This window comes from Lithobates pipiens, unplaced genomic scaffold (genome assembly GCF_037356315.1).
Source record: "Lithobates pipiens isolate NorthernLeopardFrog02 unplaced genomic scaffold, aLitPip1_a1.2 Scaffold_13, whole genome shotgun sequence".
NCBI classification, from domain to species: domain Eukaryota; kingdom Metazoa; phylum Chordata; class Amphibia; order Anura; family Ranidae; genus Lithobates; species Lithobates pipiens.
Genome location: NW_027507718.1, coordinates 180,109,342 through 180,132,734, shown reverse-complemented (window position 1 = coordinate 180,132,734; position 23,393 = coordinate 180,109,342). Strand labels below are relative to the sequence as shown.

General features: G+C 44.4%; 1 protein-coding gene across 2 annotated transcripts in view; it reads right to left on the bottom strand.

The window, feature by feature from the left end:
• Positions 1 to 1,417: 1,417 nt before the first annotated feature.
• Positions 1,418 to 23,393, bottom strand: part of KLHL26 (kelch like family member 26) — a 51,200-nt gene continuing 29,224 nt past the window's right edge. For both annotated transcript variants that reach the window (XM_077475936.1, XM_077475937.1), the window contains one exon: positions 1,418 to 4,792. In XM_077475936.1, the coding sequence (XP_077332062.1) occupies positions 3,202 to 4,792 (1,591 nt within the window). In that variant the 3' untranslated portion in view covers positions 1,418 to 3,201. The remainder of the gene's footprint in view (positions 4,793 to 23,393) is intronic.

The window sequence follows — 23,393 nt, the reverse complement described above, 5'->3', positions numbered from 1 at the left end:
GGTGAGGGATAGAGAAGAGAAAGAAAGGGGCGAGAAACTATAGGACAGTAGATACCAAGGACAGGGAGCAGGATGGGAGGCAGGAGGGGAAGGGAGGAAGAGAAGGGAAGGGACATCAAGGATGCCCAAATGAAACCCCGTATCACTTTGTCCCTACAGGGATGAGTAGCTTGCTATTGGAATCGAGGGATGGGCATACTGTATCCAAGGAGAATCATCAAAACCAAATTTTTAAAGAGAGAGATATTCCATGGTCTTTAATGTTTTCCAAAAGTTATTGACTGCGTGTACTCGCTATATCACTATCTTCCTCTCATTCTGCAAAGCGGCACGGAGGAAACAGTAATGCCACATACACACGATCGGATTCTCGTCGGAAAAAGATATGACAGCATTTCGCTCAAGTTTGCCTTGCATACACGTGATCACACAAAAGTTCGCTGAAATTACGACCATCAAGAATTCGGTGACGTACAACACTACAGCGAACCGAGAAAATTAAGTTCAATGCTTCAGAGCATGCGTCAAATTGTTTCCGAGCATGCGTAGGAATTTTGCATGTCGGAATTGCTACAGACGATCGCATTTTCAGATAGGAAATTTTCCCGACCGAAAAATTTAGAGCATGCCAAAATTCTGATCGTGTGTGCGCGGCATAACAGTAAGCTTCCTCTCCAATCATAGGTTTCATTTTTTTTTTTTTTATATTTGTTTTGAACACAGGCTAAGTAATTCTTGGTAAAGCACAGTTTGGACTATGAAGATTCAGGTGGAAGATTGTGGACAGGAAAATGGTTACAGCAGAAAAAAAAGTGGAGCTAAAGCATACTATCTTTTTGAAAACTGTAGGCAGTGCAATCTTAGATCTGCTGCTGCCATTGTGCTGCACATGTAACTTGCCATATGTCACCAGCCATTTCAGAGTTTGAACGATCCATTGAGAGCCGACATACACAAAATGGCAACTGTGCCAGTTAACAGAGACATGCCTTGAATGCAGCATACACAGAGAATGTGCTAGACGGAAGAATGTAAAGTAAATTATTGCAGAAAATAAAACTGGTATGTTTAAGGATTTAACAGCAGTTATTAACCAACTTTAGCTTTCTTTTGGGAAAGTTAAACCGGTGGGTTTAGTTTCACTTTAACAGTTGTAGTGTTTAGTAGCAATTCACAACTGCCACAGTAGCTTATCTTGTGTAGTGATTAGCTATAAATAAGAATAAAATACCAGGGGTATCAAACTGGTGGCCCTCCAGCTGTTGCGAAACTACAAATCCCATCATGCCTCTGCCTGTTAGAGTCATGCTTGTAACTGTCAGTCATGTAATGCCTCATGGTACTTGGAGTTTCGCAACAGTTAGGGGACCGCTAGTTTGAGACGGAATGAAAGTCAAGAGGTAGGCAACTGCAAAAATCAACTTACTGAAATACTTATATTTACTAATGTTTCTTCAATAATACTTATAACTTCACAGCATATGTCAACAAAAGTGTGATTGAAATAGCAATAGAGAAATTTCAGAAAATACTTTCTGCAAATAATGGGGACGTATTCAGAAAGCTTGCAGTCAGAGCTTGTCCAATTTTCTATTCCCTGTGCAATACAGAATTAGAGAAGTGATAGTTTATGCAATGGTTGATCCTTAATGTACCAGACACCAACATTTCTATCTGTACTACTGTCACACGGTTATACTTTTCAATAAAATGGCAGAAATCAGTCCCAACTGTGACAAACTGTATCTTGCCAAGTCAGGAGTGTCTTTTCTGATTACTCTCTATAAAACATCAGAGTAAAATAAGTGGCCACTGCACACTAACAAAGATGACAGCCTGGGTACAGTTTAATTAAAGTATTCCCATAAATACTTTGTAAATAGGTACACTATTGCACCTGGGACTTGGCAACAGAGATAACATTCTAAAGTGTAGTTTATTCAGATTGATGCGTTTGCTGGGTGCAGCCTGCCTTTCTTCAAGACGTCTTGAGGAAGACAAGCTGCGCCCCACTTCCAGAAGTGTCAACCCGAATAATCTACAGTTTTGAATGTTATCTTTATTGCCAAGTCCTGTGGAGTGCACCTATTTGATCCATATTCTCTATAAAATGTGTATATGTAGGGAAACTGCAGTTTACATGCGTCACAATTAAACTGCTATATGCTATGCTAAAACTGCCATCAGAATTTACTATTTCTCTAACTAAAACTACTAGTCAGGATATCGCAGGGATATCTAAATATGATGGAAATGCAGCCCTGACCTAAAAATTATCACTTTATATAAGAACACCTAGAACTTGCCATAATAATTTTTCAATACAACAGAAGTGAGTTTTTTAGGCAGGGAAGCTTCGACTTCTGTACAACCAGCCTGTTGGAAACATTTTGCTTGATTAATGACACCAGCAATAAGTAGGCAGTGCCAATGAAAATATTCTGACAGTGGAGAAGCCTCCCTGCTGTCAGAATACAATAGCTTCGCAGGAGGGATTTCCCCATCCACCTTGAATGTGTGGATGGGAGAATCGATTAATTTTCTTTCATTCAACTCGCTGATGGAATGAAAAATGATTCATGTATCGCCTACTTAAAGCGGAGCTTCACTCAAAAATGTAACTTCTGCTTTATGGTCTCCTCCCTGGCTCCTGTTTGTGAAACAGAGCTTTTGACAGGTACCTGCTCCCACTTCCTTTCTGGTCATCTTAGGCAATCGGAAACGCAAGTTCTCCTTTTCCTATCCCTCCTGAAGTCCTCTGGGACACATGACAGGTGGAACTCTGCTTTAGGACTAATGCTTCTTATGAATGTTCTGTCTACTGGTTCAAAGTGTAACGGAGGCATACCTTATTCCTGCTAAAGGCAGAAAACAAAGTGTAAAAATAAAGCCAAGAGAAAAAAGTGGCTCTGACTGTAGGGGGTTGTTGCCAGATCCAGCACTGTTTTGGTTTGCAGTGGATGGAGACTGATTCTACTTGCAAAAATGGTACAATTTAGGCTTTTTAAACTAGGGAATATGTATAAAATGTTGAAGGAGATGGGCTGTGTAGAAATTGTTGTTAGGTGATATGTTTGACTAAAACATTGGTAGAAGGCTAAATAAACGGAGTCATATATGCAATGTGGCACTGAAGGAGGTTGTATAACATTTGCAACCTTATGACCAAAATCTAGAAAGTCAAAAAAATAAAAAAATAAGTTAAGATTTTTCAGGTTGTGTCCAGGCTTGTGGTAGTATAACAGATGCACATGCTATTCCAGCAAAAGACTCTGGGAAGTGCAAGTCCCTTTCCCATTTGTTAGTTTCTGTATTGTATACCTGTACAATACTAGTTACATTGTTCAAATGCCAGTTGTAGCCACCTACAATATAAATTTTCTTGTCCAATACAGAGCAGCCAGCTTCAGACTGTCCAGTTCGCATTGGTGTCACAGTTGTCCATGTGTCATTCTCTGGAACATAATACTCCACACCTAAAATGTCAAAACATCGGTCAACATGATCCAGTCTTCCACCAAATACATACATTCTGTGATTTGTCCCAACCATTGCATGAAGAACTCTTGGTTCATTCATAGGAGTTTTAAATTCCCATTGGTCTAAGGAAGGATCATAGCAATGTAAGGCTTTTTTGTCTTCCACGGACACACCATAGCCTCCTGAAATATACAGCCTGCCCCCAAGTGTAGCACCAGCATGACCCCATGCTCTTCGTTTTAGTGAACAGACGTAGGTCCATTCATTCTTCTTTGGACAATATCTTTCAACGGAGGACAAACTCCCTGATCTATTTCTTCCTCCGACTGCATATAGCACACCAAACAAGACATTTAGTTGAAACTGAATTCTGCTCTCCTGCATAGGTTGTATTCGTAGCCATTGATTCAAATGAGGATCATAGCGGAAGCAAGCATCTACAGCTCCTTCACCACTACGGTATTGCAAATGTTGCCCACCTACTACATATACAAAATTATCCAGGACTGCAACACAAGCATGACTGCAACCGATCTCCATTTCATTAAGTTCCCTAAATTGACGAGCACTTACGTCCGGCAGATAATACACTTTGCTGCTCACGGTTCGGTCATTATCTGTATAAGGAGTTCCACCAAATGTTATAAGTGAGAATACATCTGATCTAATGGCTGTCCTACAAGATTGCATCTCATGTTGTCGGAATGGGAGGATTTGGTAGTTGAAAGCCTCGAGAAGATATTGGCGGCACAGGACATCCTCTACCATAATATCCACAATCTGGACACTATCCACCAACTCAGAAGACTGCATAAGTGGAAATCGAATATGACAAAGGACTTGACTAGCAAGAGCCCGGCGAGAATAATCAAACTGCAGCCAACGGATAGCAGCATGAAATAAATCTATTTCCCTGCAGTTTTTCAGCTTGTTACTTTGAAGGAAAAAAACAAGTCTTTCTAAAGGCAAATGGAGAAAATCTTCTTCCTCAGAAATTTGAAGAAAATGCTGGAAGGTGAAAGAATCCACTGACTCTTTTAAAGATGCCAAACTGAAAGTAGTAGCCATCTGTCCAATATTCAGGCAGGTCTCCACACTCATTTCAGATTTCAGGAACTCTTCACAAAGTTCTATAACAGGTACCATCTGAAGAAACACTGCAGCTCCCAAGACATCATGAATACAGTCAAGGTCGAGTGTAACCTCGGCAGTATAAGCAAAGTCAATGATATGTCGTAAACCTCTAGAAGATACACCTTTTATTTCAATTACATCTTGATTGGCTTCTCTCATTCCTCCTGTAAACATTGCCCTTCAAATTGAAAAATTTATAAAATTAATTATATGCATAGATATAAAACATTTTAATCAAATTCCATTACAACATTTTAAACTTGGTCAACTTAAGTAAACCTACATTTTAGCAATCCAGGGTAAAGTAACAGCTTCACTTAGTAGTTCCCACACTGCCCCTACTGCTTTCATTTACTCCCTATTAACTAAGTCATAGTTTACAAAGGGCCAAGGACACATCTGTCATCTGTCAGTGCTTCGGCATGGTAGTTGGCCACCCAGATGCCTAAAACTGCATCTTGGATGGAAAGGGAGAGATCTGCATACTCAAAAGTATTGTCATGTGTTTCTTTACCCTGGTGGCAAACAGGGAGTGGGTTTTTATCAAAGTGGAACTATACTTGCCTTCACAAGTCCCTAATATGCAAATGAGCTCCAGTGGCAAACCTAAGAACCAGAATAATTAGTTGTTGGCATACGAGTCATGATTCTCCTATAGAGAATATGTACATTACCAGCTGGGAAAGTGTGTGAATCTGACAAGCCGACTGTTGGCTGTCGGATGGAAGTGATTTGGCTGAGCGCAATCTACGAGCCATTAGCTTTATTAGAGGGCAGGTGAGACATCAGAGGTCTAATTTCGGGGTTTAAAGTCCTAAATAATTTTTATTTAATTTTTTTATTTCAATTTTATTGATTTTTTAAAAATAAACAAAAATTGTATAACATACGAACATAATAAGCATAATAAAGACTGTCTTATACATTCCATATATTTTCAAGTTAAATGGATAAGTTCAATTTTCATCTTATTTCCCACCCACTGTCCCTTATTTCCCCTGTCCGCCCCCCACCCTACCACCCCCTGTGCTGTTGGACCACCATCTTCTACTTATTCTAATAATGCCTGGATGTAATTTTCCGTCTTTTTAAATGCTCTCCACTTTTCCCATGTTGCCCAGTATCTATTCATTTGGTTGTTTTCCATTTTAATTAAATATTCCATATTGTTAATAAATTCGATTCTCTTTATCCAGTCTCTAATTGGGGGCTTTTTAACTTGTAACCAAATTTTTGGGTATCAATGCTTTTGCTGCATTGAGTAAAAAGGGTATCAATCTTATTTTTTTATTTTCCTTTTGGATTATTTTTTGTTTTGTGTTTTGGTTACCACTTTCCTCCTCTACCCCGTAAAACAGACATTCCCTGGGACTATATGGTATTTTTTCCCCTGTTATTTTTTCTATATAATCTATTATTTTATGCCAATAATCTTTTATCTCTGGACATTCCCACCATATGTGATATGTTGTTCCAGGTAGTTTACATTCTCTCCAGCACTGTTTGGATCTAGCGGAGTCAATTCTATGTATTCTGTCCAGTGTCATATGCCATCTCATCATACATTTATAATGAACTTCTACGGACGTTGTGTCCGATACATATCTATGCACTACCTCCATCATCTGTACTTCATCTACTTTTATGCTCATATCCTGTTCCCATTTTACTATAGCTGGGATACTTTCTTGTTTCTCCACTTCTGACAGGATTTCATATATTCTTGATATACAATGCTTTACAGTTATCTTAGAATTACAGAGTTTTTCTATCGGTGTTAAAGTGTTCTCGTCCCTTATAGGTTTTGGGATAGAATTAACAAAATGCTGAATCTGTAGGTACTCCCATTGTCTTAGGTTTTGCCATCTATGTTTCTTTATTATTTCTTGTTTTGACATTAACACCCCTCTACAAGTGATGTCCTTTAATTGTGTATTTACCATTTGTTTCCCTAATTGTGTGCCCCTCCCTGGAATAAAAAAATCTGTACCCTCTAGTGGAATTAATGGGGAATTATATACCCATTTATTTCTACTATGTAGTGCATCCCATACTTTATATGTGGTTAACATGATTTCGTGAGCCTTATTTTTACCTATTCTAAATTTTGGAGGTATCCAAATATTTTTTTTAATTGTGTACCTATCAGTGATTCTTCCATTTTTACCCATATCTTCAATGTGTCAACGTTAGCCCATTCCACCAATCTCGCCACAGTAATTGCGCGATAGTATCTATATATTTTTTCTAGTTAATGTATTATATTTTATCCTGGGCTTTTTATTTTCCCATATAAATTCTAAAAAAAAGTGTTTTTATTACTTGAAAAAACTATTTGGGATGTTAATCGGAAGCATTTGAAATTTGTAGGTGATTTTTGGTAGTACCACCATTTTCAGCATATTGATTCTACCCGTCCAAGAAATAGGTCCCTTGTTTATTTTCCTTAATACTATTTTAATTTCATTTACTAATGGGATATAATTAGCCTGATATAGTTCCTGAACCGTTTTAGTTTATACCTAAATATGTTATTTCATTTTTTTCCCATGTAAAGGGGAATTCCTGCTGTAATATCTTTTCTTCTTTATTGTCTAAACCTATATTCAGTATCACTGTTTTTATAGGGTTTATTTTAAAATTTGAAAGAACACCGTATTCCTTTATTTCTTTTATTAAACTGGGTAAGGAGAGACGTGGATTTGTTATATATAGGAGTATGTCGTCCGCATATGCCGCCACTTTATGGTTTTCTCCGCCCATCTCAACCCCCCCTATGTTCACATTCTCACGGATCTTTGCCAATAGTGGCTCCAAAGCGATCACGTACAAAAGGGGCGAGAGTGGACATCCTTGTCTTGTCCCATTTAGCATTTCAAAGGCGGACGACAAACTCCCATTTATTCCTATTCTGGCTGTTGGTTGAGTATATAGATTATTTATCCATTTCAGCATCTTTGGGCCAAAACCTATTTTACGTAAAGTTTCTATTATAAAGGACCAGTCTACTCTATCGAATGCTTTCTCTGCATCGATCGATACTAATACCATCGGGGGCTTATTTACCTTATCTTTACCTATGAGTAAGAGAGTTCTCAGACTATTGTCTCGTCCCTCCCTCCCTGGGATAAATCCTACCTGATCCCCGTGAATTAATTCCGGCATCAATTTTTTTACTCTAGTTGCCACTACCTTTGCATACAGTTTTGTGTCTACGTTCAACGGTAGTTAGAACAGATGGAATTATCTTTGCCAGGTTTTGGTATGACTACTATATTCGCCAATAGCGACTCTTTCCTCATAGTTTCTTCCTCACCCAGATTATTCCAATATTTACATAATTCTGGAACCAATTGATGCCGGAATTTCTTATAGTATCTAATTGTAAAGCCGTCTGGGCATGGGCTTTTCCCATTCGGTGATTCCATTATTGCTCTATTAATTTCCTCTGGGGTGATAGGCTCGTCCAGGTTCTTGACCATTTCTTCCGTTATTCTAGGCAGATCTATTTCCTTAAGGTAATCTAGGATTTTAGCTATCCTTATTCTCCTAAATAATTTTTTTTTAAACATGTTGTAAAAACAACTCTGGCAGCAAAAGGGTTAAGGATACAACAGAAAGAAAAAAGAAAAAAAGAGAAAGTGCATGGAAATAAGGATACAACAGAAAGAGCCATTTGACCTTCCTATTTCTAGGGGTCAATTGTATACAATGAGCTGCGGTCTAAAAATGGTGGTGGCACACAATGTGCATTTTAATTACACATTCTAAATATGGGTTTGGAACTTACATTTAAAATTGATTTTTCACTAGTACTGGCTACTGTGGACACTGTATTTCAACATATTTTACAAAATCATTCATATTTTCATATAAAAAAAAATTAACTTCAGGCAGTCAGCTACACAGTTCAGATCCATTTATGTGAATCCTATTACATGAAAGAGGACATGTAATTCTATACAGCTACTTTTGTGATATAAGCACCCCAGAAACAGCACCAGGTTTCTGATCTCTACTGAATAATAAACCCTAGCTTGCTCATTAGACAGTGATGGAGCAACTCACACTGAGTCATCAACTGTATTTAAACTGTTCTGACTGGCATCTAATGCTGGCCCTCCCAATCTTTGGGTTTACAAGTGTAAGATATTTTGCTAAATTCAGATACACTAGTTGCACTTAATACAGTTAATGATTTCAGTTTACCCTCAAACTTTATATTATTTCCAGAGTGGCATACATTAGACCTGCATGATCATTAATATATATCTATATCTATATCAATCTCAATTCAACCCCCCCTCCCCCTCCCCACAATCTTAATCTATGTAAACAGTGCAGAGCCGTTCTCAGCTCAGAGCTCTCAAACAAATGCCGGCAAATGTTTCTCAACATTGGTGAGCGCTTAGAGATAAATAAGAAAAGAGATACAATGTATCATTTGGTTCTTTTAGATCAAAAAGGATAAACTTCTGTCTGTAAACAAGGTCAGTTTAACCACTTAAAGACTAAACCTTTTTCTAAAACTTGTTGCTTACAAGTAGGGCTGGGAAAAAAAAAAAATTGATTTGAATCTTGAATCCAGTTGAAAGGTCAAATCGATTCAAAACTAGACTGAAGCCACGGCCTCGCCTCAAAACTCCTGCCTGCAGCTCCCCAGGACCGGTGCTGACACCGCTTGGTCCTGAGGAGCTGCGGGCAGGAGTTTTTAGGCTCGATTCACACTAGCGCGTTTTTTTATGCATTTTGCAGAAATGCAAGGACATTTTTTAACATGGGTTCCTATGGAACATGTTCACATCAATGCATTTTTGTGCCTCTGCGTTTTTGGAAAGGCTCGGGGACTTTTTTTCATGCAAAATGCAGCGTTTTGCATGTAATAGAAGTCAATGGACCTGCATGAAAAAAGTACAGAGTTTTTACCGCGATTTGCGTATTTTTTTTTTCACTGTATATATCTGGTTGCTAAGCAACCACAGTGTAAAAAAAAACGCAAATCACAGCAAAATCGCGGTAAAAACGCGTGTCCAAAAACGCGGCAAGCCCTGCAAAAACACTCAAAAGCAACATGCATAGATGTGAATCGAGCCTTAGGCCGGACGCCGCGGACTAGGCCAAAGCAGCAGCCTCACCTAAAAACTTCTGCAGCTCCTCAGGACCGGTGCGGTGTCCATCAAAAAACAAACAAAAAAAACCACTCAATTCAAATCGTGAATAAAGTTTTTTAAAAGAAAAAAAATGCAGATTTTTTTTTGGGGAGAAAATCGCCCAGCTTTACTTACAAGTTAAAATCAGTATTTTTTGCTAGAAAATTACTTGGGACCCCTAAACATATATTATATCTTTTTTTTTTCTAGCAGAGACCCTATAGAATAAAATGGTGGTTGATATTTTATGTCGCAGTGTATTTGCGCAGCGGTCTTTCAAACTGAATTTTTGGGGAAAAATACACTTCAATGAATTTAAACAGTAAAGTTAGCCCAATTTTTTTGTAGAATATGAAAGATGATGTTACACCTCAAGAATCGTGATCTTTATTCTAAGCAAAAAAATAATAATCGCGATTCTCATTTTATCCAGAATCGTGGAGCTCTAGAATACATATAGAAAGCCCATTAAGAGGAAAAACTTAAATAATTTTATAACTATTTTAGAAAAATTTGTGTATGCAATAAAATCTTCTTGTACAGAATGGCTTTGATCTATTATAATCAGGCCAAGTCACTCTGGAGGGTTTCTTGGGCAAAGAGAAGAAAGACAAAATCAGAAATATATTTTTTACACATACACATGCATAGGGGGAGATTTACTAAAGCTGGTGCACACAGAATCTGGTGAAGCTATGTATAGTAAACAATTACCTTCCAGGTTTTATTGTCAAAGCTTAATTGAGCAAGCTGAAGTAAGAAACTGATTGGCTACCATGCACAGCTGCACCAGATTCTGTGTGCACCACTTTTAGTAAATCTCCACCATAGTTTTCTAGCTTTCTGGTTTCCGAGTAAAAGTGATGACCATGTAAATGTTAAGAATAATTTTCAGAGATTAGTTCTTATCTGTATTATATTATTTTTTTATCATTAAAAATCCTGCGCTCAAAAAAATGAAAGATAACTGAGGACATTCATCAAATTGGAGACATGCTTAGCCATATATCAGCCTACCTCTCAGGCTCGGTTCACACAGGGGTGACTCAGATCCGACTTCAGGTCGCCCCTAGTCGCCTCAGGTCGGACAACATTTAAAAATCAATGTAAGTGAATGAGAGCCGTCTTAATGCACGCTACTGAAGTCGCTCCGACTTCAAAAAGAAGTTCCTGTACTACTTCAATCCGACTTGTAGGCGACTTGTACCCATTGATTTCAATGGAGGTCGCCTCCAAGTTGGATCTCTGTATGTACAGAGGCGACTTTGACAGAATTATTAGCTCTGAAGGGGGAACTCCACGCCACATTTCTGAAAAAAATTTGGCGTGGGTTCCCCCTCCGAGAGCATACCAGGCCCTTAAGTCTGGTATGGATTCCAAGGGGAACCCCCTACGCCGAAAAAACGGCATGGGGGTCCCCCCCAGATCCATACCAGACCCTTATCCGAGCATGCTACACGGCCGGCCAGGAAAGGGGGTGGGGACGAGCGGGCGCCCCCCCCCTCCTGAGCCGTACCAGGCCGGGTGCCCTCAACATGGGGGGGGTGCCTCGCGAGCCCCGTCACCTGGTATGGATTCCAAGGGGAATCCCTATGCCGAAAAAATGGCGTGGGGGTCCCCCCCAGATCCATACCAGACCCTTATCCGAGCACGCTACCCGGCCGGCCAGGAAGGGGGGTGGGGACGAGCGGGCGCCCCCCCCTCCTGAGCCGTACCAGGCCGCGTGCCCTCAACATGGGGGGGGTGCCTTGTCCCCATGTTGATGAAGACAAGGGCCTCTTCCCGACAACCCTGGCCGTTGGTTGTCGGGGTCTGCGGGCGGGGGGCTTATCGGAATCCGGGAGCCCCCTTTAATAAGGGGGCCCCTGGATACCCCCGGATTCCGGCCCCCCACCCTATGTGAATGAGTATGGGGTACAATGTACCCCTACCCATTCACCTGTAAAATAAAGTACAAAAAAAAACACAACACACAAGATAAAATAGTTTATTGCACAGCTCCGGGGGTCTTCCGTCTTCGGGGGTCTTCTCGCCGGACTCCTCCGCTATCTTCTTCTAGCTCTTTTACTAGCGGAGGAGCCCGGCTTTCTTCCTCGCCGCCGCCCTCTTCTTCCGACTTCGGGGGTCTTGTCCCCCTCTTCGGTTCTTCTGCCGGGCCACCGCGCCTTCTTATAGCTCTTTTACAGGCGGTGGCCCGGTCTTCTGTCGCCGTCGCCACCTTCCGTTCTTCTTCTCCTGGAGATGTTGACTCGACGTTCTCTCCGGCCGCAATTCCAGGGGCGCGCTGCGCGGCGACTTGTATAGGGACAAGGGGCGGGGTCATCGGTTGATGTCATCAACATGGGGACAAGGTGCTTTGGGGTGGGGGGGCCGCACGCCCCCTCCCCCAAGGCACCCCCCCATGTTGAGGGCACGCGGCCTGGTACGGCCCCACCCCCTTTCCTGGCCGGCCGGGTAGCGTGCTCGGATAAGGGTCTGGTATGGATCTGGGGGGGACCCCCACGCCATTTTTTCGGCGTAGGGGGTTCCCCTTGGAATCCATACCAGACCTAAGGGCCTGGTATGCTCTCGGAGGGGGAACCCACTCCTATTTTTTTTCAGAAATTTGGCGTGGAGTTCCCCCTTCAGAGCTCATTCTCTGGATTGGCCAAGGCAAAAGTCGCCTGGCCTGGGGTGACCTGTAAGTCGCCCCAGGTCGTGTCTAAAAGTCGTGTTCAAGTCATCTCCAAGTTGCCTCACAAAGTCGTCCTGAAGTCGTGTCGCCCCTGTGTGAACCGAGCCTCACTGTTTTTCTGTGTTTTTGGGACCACTGTCGTAAATTCTGGTCAGATCACCGTGACAGATTTGCTCAGGCGTGTGACAGATTTATCAATGAAGAGAATATTGACTGTGAGACATTTATCAAGCAAATTTGTAACAGAAAAATATCAGTTTGGGGCTCATTCATCAATTATGTTGCCACAACAAGGCAATGCTTAACAGGAGAAGCGAAATAGATTGTGTGTCACATTTTCTACCAATTACAGCTTGAGTCATAATTTCCTGTTACCAGGGTCACCAGAACTAGTGTCCTCACTGGAAAATACCCCCACCGTTTTGTTCTGGGGACAACCCAAACTTTGGGATTTTCTTTTACTTTCAGTGAACATGGTAAACAGGACAAAAACAGAAAGGCAAAGAGGCAAAGACAGAAATAAAAAACTGACAAGTGTTCTAATCCCTCTCCACTCTATCCAAAAGTTTTGCCTTTAGTTACACTAATGCCGCGTACACACGATCAGACTATCTGGCGGACAACCCGCCGGACTTTGCAGTGGATGTCCACTGGACTTTCTGAACGAGCGGACCTGCACACACAGGACCAGACTTTTCCGGCAGACAATCTGCCGGACTATGGCGGGACTTGCCCACACACAGAGAAAAGTCTGTTCATTTTGAACATGACTCCAGGTAGATGGGACTAGCGCAGGAAGTCCATGTCGCCACTTCCATCGGCGAGATGGACACCTCGCGAGCCCCGTCACCTGGTATGGATTTAAAGGGGAAGCCCTATGCCGAAAAAATGGCGTGGGGGTCCCCCCAAAGTCCATACCAGACCCTTATCAGAGCACGCAGCCCGGCTGGTAAGGAAAGGGGTTGGGGACGAGCAAGCGGCTCCCCTCCTGAGCCGTACCAGGCCGTGTGCCCTCAAAATGGGAGGGTGCTTTGGGGAAGGGGGCCACAGACCCCAAAGCACCTTGTCCCCATGTTGATGAGGACAAGGGCCTCTTCCCGACAACCCTGGCCGTTGGTTGTCGGGGTCTGCGTGCGTGGGGCTTATCATAATCCGGGAGCCCCCTTTAATAAGGGGGCCCCCAGATTCTGGCCCCCCCACCCTATGTAAATGAATATGGGGTACAATGTACCCTTACCCATTCACCTGGAGAAAACAAGTACATGAAAAAAACAAAAACAAAAAAAACACACAGGTTTTTAAAATACTTTATTAGACAGCTCCGGGAGTCTTCTTCCGTCTTCGGGGATCTTCTTGCCAGACTCCTCTGCTATCTTCTGCTAGCTCTTTTACTAGCAGAGGAGCCCGGCTTTCTCCTTCGTCGCCACTGCCGTCCGGAGGTCTTCTTCCGACTTCGGGGGTCTTGTCCCGCTCTTCGGTTCTTCTTGCCGGGCCTCCGCTTTCTTCTTCCAGCTCTTTTACTAGCGTTGGCCCGGTCTTTTCGCTGCTTCTTCTTCCGATGTTGACGCGACGCTCTCTCTGGCCGTAACGGCAGGGACGCGTTGTGCGGCGACTTATATAGGGACAAGGGGAGGGGGTCACAGAGTGATGTCACGTGGTGACCCCGCCCCTTATTTCACAGTCTCTGAGGATACTGTGACATAAGGGGCGGGGTCATCATGTGACATCGCTTGGTGACCCCGCCCCTTATCCCTATATAAGTCGCCGTACAATGCGTCCCTGCAATAAGGCTGGAGAGAGCACGTTGTGGCAACATTGGAAGGAAGAGGAAGAAGATGAAGAAGACAAAGAAGAGGAAGACAAAGAAGATAAGACCGGGCCAACGCTAGTTAAAGAGCTGGAAGAAGAAAGTGGAGGCCTGGCAAGAAGAACCGAAGAGCGGGACAAGACCCCCGAAGTCGGAAGAAGACCCTCGGACAGCGGCGGCGAGGAAGGAGAAAGCCGGGCTCCTCCGCTAGTAAAAGAGCTAGCAAAAGAGCAGAATATAGTGGAGGAGTCTGGTGAGAAGACCCCCGGAGCTGTCTAATAAAGTATTTTAAAAACCTGTGTTGTGTTTTTTTTTTTTTTTTATGTACACTTTTTTTCCCAGGTGAATTGGTAGGGGTACATCGTACCCCATACTCATTTACATAGGGTGGGGGGCCGGAATCTGGGGGCCCCCTTATTAAAGGGGGCTCCCAGATTCTGATAAGCCTCCCGCAGACCCTGACAACCAACGTCCAGGGTTGTCGGGAAGAGGCCCTTGTCCTCATCAACATGGGAACAAGGCGCTTAGGGGTGGTGGGGCCTGCAGGGCCCCCCTTCCCCAAAGTTCTCCCCCATGTTGAGGCCACGCGGCCTTGTATGACTCAGGAGGGGGGGGGGGGGGCGCTCACTCGTCCCCACCCCCTTTCCTGACCGGCCGGGCTGCGTGCTCAGATAAGGGTCTGCTATGGACTTTGGGGGGACCCCCACACCGTTTTTTCGGCGTAGGGATTCCCCTTTAAATTCATACCAGGTGACGGGGCTCGCGAGGTGTCAATCTCGCCAATGGAGGCGACATTGACTTCCTGCGCTAGTCCCATCTACCTGGAGTCATGTTCAAAATGAATGGACTTTTCTCCGCGTGTGGGCAAGTCTGTTCATTTCAAAAGTCCGGCAGACTAGCACCCAGATGGGTGGATTGACCAACGGACAATTTTGAGTCAAGACTTCTAATGCCGCGTACACACGATCAAACAATCCGGTGGAAAAGTCCGGCAAACTCAAGTCCGCCAAACAATCCCCGTGTGTAGCCTCTGGCATACTTTTTTGACCCGACAGTATGGCGGACTTAGAATTTCGGTTTTTCCAAAATTTTGTCCGTCGGACTCGCATTTCGGCGGACAATCCGGCCGTGTGTATGCCAGTCCGCCGTACTTTAGAAATGAGCGGACTTTTCCCGCCCGGAGAAAAGTCCGCTCATTTCGAGCGGGTCTCCAGGTAGGCGGGGCCCGCGAAGGAGACATCGCTGGCCCTGCCGCCTGGTATGGACTTAAAGGGGAACCCCCAACGCCGAAAAAAAATCGGCGTGGGGGTCCCCCAAAGTCCACAACAGACCCTTGTCCGAACACGCTACCCGGCCGGCCAGGAAAGGGGGGCGAGCGCCCCCCTCCTGAGCCGTACCAGGCCGCGTGCCCTCAACATGGGGGGGTGCCTTGGGGAAGGGGGGGCCCCGCGGCCCCTCCACCCCCAAAGCACCTTGTCCCCATGTTGATGAGGACAAGGGCCTCTTCCCGACAACCCTGGCCGTTGGTTGTCGGGGTCTGCGGGCGAGGGGCTTATCGGAATCCGGGAGCCCCCTTTAATAAGGGGGCCCCCGGATACCAGCTCCCCACCCTATGTGAATGAGTATGGGGTACAATGTACCCCTACCCATTCACCTGTAAAATTAAAGTACAACAAAAAAAACACAACACACAAGATAAAATACTTTATTGCACAGCTCCGGGGGTCTTCTCGCCGGACTCCTCCGCTATCTTCTTGTAGCTCTTTTGCTAGCGGAGGAGTCCGGCTTTCTTCCTCGCCGCCGGCCTCTTCTTCCGACTTCAGGGGTCTTGTCCCCCGCTTCGGTTCTTCTGCGCCTTCTTATAGCTCTTTTACAGGCGGTGGCCCGGTCTTCTGACGCCGCCGCCGCCTTCTTCTCCTGGAGATGTTGACTCGACGCTCTCTCCTTCCACAATGCCAGGGACGCGCTGCGCGGCCACTTATATAGAGACAAGGGGCGGTGTCACATGGCTTTATGTCACATGGGTTGATATCACATCGTAAGGGGGCGGCGTCCCTGGCATTGTGGCCGGAGAGAGCGTCGAGTCAACATAAGGAAAAGGAAAAGGAAAAGGAAAAGGAAAAGGAAAAGGAAGAAGAACGGAAGGCGGCAGCGACAGAAGACCGGGCCACCGCTTGTAAAAGAGCTACAAGAAGGCGCGGTGGCCCGGCAGAAGAACCAAAGAGGGGGACAAGACCCCCGAAGTCGGAAGAAGAGGCCGGCGGCGAGGAAGAAAGCCGGACTCCTCCGCTAGCAAAAGAGCTACAAGAAGATAGCGGAGGAGTCCGGCGAGAAGACCCCCGAAGACGGAAGACCCCCGGAGCTGTGCAATAAATTATTTTATCTTGTGTGTTGTGTTTTTTTTGGTACTTTTATTTTACAGGTGAATGGGTAGGGGTACATTGTACCCCATACTCATTCACATAGGGTGGGGGGCTGGTATCCGGGGGCCCCCTTATTAAAGGGGCTCCCGGATTCCGATAAGCCCCTCGCCCGCAGACCCCGACAACCAACGGCCAGGGTTGTCGGGAAGAGGCCCTTGTCCTCATCAATATGGGGACAAGGTGCTTTGGGGTGGAGGGGCCGCGGGGCCCCCGCTTCCCCCAAGGCACCCCCCCATGTTGAGGGCACGCGGCCTGGTATGGCTCAGGAGGGGGGGGGGGGGCGCTCGCTCGCCCCCCTTTCCTGGCCGGCCGGGTAGCGTGCTCGGACAAGGGTCTGTTGTGGACTTTGGGGAACCCCCACGCCGATTTTTTTCGGCGTTGGGGTTCCCCTTTAAGTCCATACCAGGCGGCGGGGCCAGCGACGTCTCCTTCGCGGGCCCCGCCTACCTGGAGACGCGCTCGAAATGAGCGGACTTTCCTCCGCGTGTTTGGGCGAGTCCGTTCATTTCGAAAGTACTGCGGAGTTAGTACGGCGGACTTAGTACGCCGTATTAGTCCGCTGAAAAAGTGCCGTGTGTGGGCAAGTAGCCCGTTCGGAAATTTCGACGGACAGTCTGGCGGACGTCCGCCAGGCTAAGTACGTCGGACAGACGGCTACGTGTGTACGCGGCTTAAGTCTGCTGGACTTTTGGGAAGAAAAAGTCCACCAGAGCCCACACACAGGCAGATTGATTTATAATCCGATCGTGTGTACGCGGCATAAAGCTACTTTCACACTGGGGCATTGCGTGCGCTGGCGGTAAAGCGGCGCTATACCGTCGTTTTAACAGCGCTATGCGGCCGTTAGCAGGGCAGGGTTAAAACCGCTACAGCGGCACTTTGCAGGTGGGTTTGCAGCGCTGCCCCATTGTTTTCAATGGGAAGGGGCGCTTTAGGAGCGGTAAATACACTGCTCCTACAGCGCTCCAAAGTTGTGGCTTGCAGGACTTTTTTGACCGCCCTGCAAGCGCACCGCTCCAGCTTTTACACTGGAGACACAGCAGCGGCTGTTTCAGGGTGCTTTGCAGGCGCTATTTTTAGCACTTTAGCGCCTGCAAAGCACCTTAGTGTGAAAGCAGCCTTAGTTTGTTAGCCAATCTCTTTTTTGCAACAGTTTTCCTGTGCATTTGCGACCCATGTGTCTTTAATCTAGGACAGCCAATTGCTTAAAATTTACACAGGTTTTAAACAGCTGCACTCTTTAAATTGTGACAGCAGGTGCAGGGAGAATATCCACTGCCCGCTGTCACAACGGGGCCCGGGGGGGGGGGGGGCCTGCTAATTTATTAACATGGAACACGTTATGAAAAGTGAACTTATCCCTTAAAGCATCATGTGAATAATAACTATCACGTCTGCTTTTGTTCTCAAATTGTGAAGCCATCAAATGACTGGTATCATAACTGATCACATGTGCAGTATCCTGGAAACTGCAGATCAAGCCACCACGGCAGCTTACAGTTGTGCTCATAAGTTTACATACCCTGGCAGAATTTATGATTTCTTGCCAATTTTTCAGAGAATATGGATGATAACGCAACAACTTTTTTCACGTTTGGCTGAAGTCATTTATTATCAATCAACTGTGTTTACTCTTTTTAAATCATAATGGCAACAGAAACTACACAAATGGCCCTGATCAAAAGTTTACATACCCCAGTTCTTAATACCATGTATTGCCCCCTTTAAAATCAATGACAGCTTGAAGTCTTTTGTGGCATTTGTGGAGGAGGCTCTTTACCTTCTCAGATGGTAAAGCTGCCCATTCCTCTTGAAAAAAAGCTTCCAGTTCCAGTGTCTCACATGAACTGCATGTTTTGAGATATCCCCAGTGTGGCTCAATGATATTGAGGTCAGGAGACTAAAATAGCCAATCCAGAACCTTCACTTTATTCTGCTGTAGTCAATGACAGGTCGACTTGGCCTTGTGTGTTGTGGATCATTGTCATGTTGGATTGTCCAAGTATGTCCCATGTGCAGCTTCCTGGCTGATGAATGCAAATGTTCCTCCAGTATTTTTTGATAACATACTGCATTTATCTTGCCATCAATTTTGACCAAATTTCCTGTGCCTTTGTAGCTCATACATTCCCAAAACATCAGCGATCCACCTCCATGTTTTACATTAGGAATGGTATACCTTTCATCATAGGCCTTATTGACTCCTCTCCAAAATGTAGCATTTATGGTTGGGGCCAAAAAGCTACATTTTGGTCTCATCACTACAAATGACTTTGTGCCAAAAGGTTTGAGGCTTGAAATAGCCACACCACATGTTTTCAGAGTCCTGTATTTCACCTAAAGTTATTTGTGGGTTTTCCTTGCATCCCGAACAATTTTCCTTTCCCTACAGTTGTGGCTTAAATTTTAGTTGGTCTACCTGACCATGGTTTGGTTTCAACAGAACCCCTCATTTTCCACTTTTTGATTAGAGTCTGAACACTGCTGATTTGCATTCTCAATTCCTTGGATATATTTTTATATCCCTTTCCTGTTTTATACAGTTCAGCTACCTTTTCCCGCCGATCCTTTGACAATTCCTTTTCTTTCCCCATGACTCAGAATACAGAAACATCAGTGCAGCACTGGATGAAAGATGCAAGGATCTGTCAGGAATTCCAGAAAAACTCATACTCATTGACCTTTTACACACACACACACACACACACACACACACACACGTGAGGATGGTTACTTTTTAATAGCCATTCAAACCCCTTTGTGTCAACTTGTGTGCATGTTGTCAGGCCAAAATCACTCACTCACTTAATCAAAATCAGGCCAGTATGTAAACTTTTGATCAGGGTCATTTGGGTAGTTTGTTAGGATTTAAAAAAAAAAAAAAAAAAAAAAAAAAAAAGTTTAATTAACAATAAATGGCTTCAGCCAAACACTAAAAATTAGTGAAAGAAAAGTTTCTGTTATTCATATTCTCTGAAAAATGGCCAGGGTATGTAAATTTATGAACACAACCGTACTTGTCTGTAAAGTATAGGAATGTTTAGTTCCACTTTAAAGTGGAACGAAACTCACTGATTTTCAGGGGTCTGCAGCTGGGATGATGAGATATATGCAGCTATACAAACTGAGACCACACAATGTATAATGAAGTAAATTTAACGGCAAAGCAAAAAGACGCGCACACACCAGCAAATAGAGGAGAACATAAACAACCAATGGACTACAACCAAAAATGCCTAAAATACCAAAAGTAACAGAAAATTAACAAAATAGATATGTAGAAAATATATTCAATATGGGCAGCAAGGGTAACGGGCAATGCAAGGAGGGGGGGGGGGGGGGGGGGGAAATCAGGACTGGGTACAGAAACGGCAGCAGACAGTGAGTAAAAGAAAGGCGAGCAGCATTAAGGGAACATAATGTAAGGATAGCTCAAGAGCAGAATGAATCTGGCAGCAAACAAGGCTATCAAGACACGATGCAAGAAGCAATAGCAAGAGGTTTTAACTTTCCATCTATTAAATCCACTGCCCTTGTTGTTTTAACTTTGGGTAGTAAATACCTTATACAGTCCACTTCCTGTTTCTTGTCTGGTAATAAGGCTTATGACATCATGCACAGCTCCCTCACTCTCATAAAAGTTTGCCTGGAAGGGGGGGGGGGGGGGGGGGTGAGTCATAAGAGGGCCAATGAGAGCTGCAGAGTTGGAGGTGTGCCTCTATGTAAATCCAGGAAGTGAACAGGCAGCAGTTTCAGTTGCCTACAGTTAAATTGGTTGTAACTAGACTTAGTGGAGGGAGATTTCTGCAGCATATTTGGCAAGTACATAAGCACAGTATATACAAAATAATATGCAAAGTGGTTGGAGGGAAGCTTCAGAATGACAAAAGATGCTTTTATTACAAATTATGTGAGCAGACTGCAGTTCCTCTTTAACCACTTCAATACTGGGCACTTTTTCCCCCTTCCTGTCCAGACCAATTTTCAGCTTTCAGCGCTGTTGTATTTAACGACATTTGCACAATGAAAGGAATTAACATACAATGCTGTACCCACATGACATTTGTTCCCACAAATAGAGCTTTCATTTGGTGGTATTGGATCACCACTGGGGTTTTTATTTTTTGCGCTACAAATAAAAAAAAAAAATAAAAAAAAGAGAAGATCTTTGTTTCTGTTACAAAATGTTGTAAATAAAAAAATTTTCTCCTTCACTGACTGGCACTGATGAGGCAGTACTGATGAGGTGGCACTGATATGCAGCATTGATGGGCACCAATAGGTGGTACTGATGGGCACTCATAGGCAGTACTGATAGGTGGCACTGGTGGGCACTGATAGATGGCACTGTTAGGCAGCACTGATCAGGAGGCACTGGCAGGCATCACTGATGGGCACTGAGAGGCGGTACTGATGGGCGGCACTGATCAGGTGGCACTGGCAGCCTACGTCAGAGTCTCTTTACCTCGATCGGAGATGCGGTGTGTCAGACTGACACACCACACCATCCGTCGCTGCTTTGCTCTCCCCGCGGGCGTAATCGTGGCTTATTCTGCTGGACGTCATATGGACACCCAGTCAGGATAATTGAACCACTTCCTGTCCGTCATTCTGTGTACAGTAGTTAAGTACCCTCCCAGCAGGTATGGCCAAGTGCGGATCGCTGGAACATGCTGGCTGCTGGAAGACACCTGCTGGTGGACACTAGAACTGAAGCTGAAGGTAAATCTGGTGCACAGTCTGTCTCACCGATTCTGTTTAGCACTGCTTTGCTATGAGACATAATTAAATAAAAGTCCACCAATGTGTACTAAAGTTTAGGAGCTACAGCAAAGATATCCTCAGACCAGGGGTCAGCAACCCGTTGATCGTGGGCTACCTGATAACCAATGACAGGTAGACCGTGAAGATGTCCAAGCCATTGCTGACCCGGTCCTTTCTCCGTAGTGGCGCATGTGCATGCTCAAACAATCCCAGTCAGCAGAGGCAGTCCCCGCCCCTTGCATATGTGTGGCTGAGGGGCGGGGAAAGCCTCCGGAATAGCTTGAGGGGGTATTTCTTCGAACATGCTTGAGCGCTTTGTATGGCTTTTACGCAGTCCTTGCACAGACCTGCCTTCCCGATCCAAGATGGGAAGGTGAGAGATGATTGCCATAGTTACATCGGCAAGGATCAGAGCCACTGCACCTTCCCTGTGCTACTCTGCATTTAAAACGTCTTCTGTACACTCCAGCCCTCCTGACACCACAGCCCTCCTGATCCCCCCTAATACCATACCCTCCTGCTCCCCCAGTACCATTCCCTCTCGAGACCCCAGCTCTCCCAATACCCCTGTACTGTGTCCTCTATATCTGGTGATCTTCGATCTCTTCAATGTTGTCCAGGTAGATCTTCATCTCTCAAAATGTTGCCTACCCCTGCCCTAGACTATTAAAGTATTTTAGCTCAGTAGTGTGTGAAAAATTGTTTAAGAACGCTAATATGAAAAAAATTAAAAATAAAAATAAACAGACCATGGCCTTGGGCAGAAAGGATGCCAGAAGTTACACAGAACCACCCCCTGTGTCCTCATCCTTTCTTTCAATGCACTGCTTGTGCATTTTAGTTAGTTAATAGGGTGTGATGTGAATTTATAGTTCATACACTCTGGGTCTGCAGCCCTAGAAGCAAATTACTATCATAGTAAGGTATTTTTTTTTAAGGTTTGTTTTTTTTTTTTAAACCATTTTATCGATAGATATACTGTAGGTTTGTTCCAAGAGAGTTCATTTATGACTGACTGGCTTCAAATAATTTTTCATTAAAAATTTGAACTTTGCTCATCACATCATGTTGGTTATGTTGTTCTTAGCTTCATAATAAAATTACTTTCCTGAACCTTATTCACACCGTTATGGTTTTTTAAAAAGGTTTTAGGCTGGGTTCACACTGCTGCGGGGGGAGATCCGGATGTGATTCGCACCGCAAATCACATCCGATCTCCGTAGCGCTGCGAGTTCAGCCATACAGATAGTATGGCTGAACTCGCAGCGGTCCCGCAGCAAACTCGCACGGGACCCTTTTTTTCGTCCGCAACAGAATCGGATCGCATGGGCGTTCACACCATGCGATCCGATTCTTGTGCGAGTCGGCAGATCGCACTGCGATATGCGATCGGATCTGGGGGTGTCATTAACATATCATTGACACTCCCAGCCGTTCGCATAGGGCAGTGTGAACTGCCGGCGGGAGTCGTGCGATGCGGGAAAACGCCGCGGATTCGCGGCGTTCCCGCATCGCAGCGGTGTGAACCCAGCCTTAGTCATATTCATCCTTTCCTCAAGACTGTACATATTAAAAAAAAGGTACCAGCAGGCTTTCCTGATAGGTTTTATGTCTCAGACCATCCACCATTTGTGTTGCCCATTTCTGGACTCTTTCTATCTTACTATATTTTTTGCAAGTATCAAAAAATACTTGCAAAAAAGATTTTTTTTTTGTATCAAAAAATAAAATAAAAATTCTAACTAAACATCTATATAGGGGAATCGGGACACCTTCCCCCTGCTGGAGATCCCTCCAGAGATCAACCCCGCAGCTCTATTCGCCCTCCCCAATGCCAGGTCACACTGTTCATTTTTCAGCCATCTAAAATTGGCACCCCCCCCACATTTTTTCCCTTCTTTGCTAACACCGTACCCCCTTCAATATTGTACTTTATTATAGAATTTTCTAAGTATTATTTT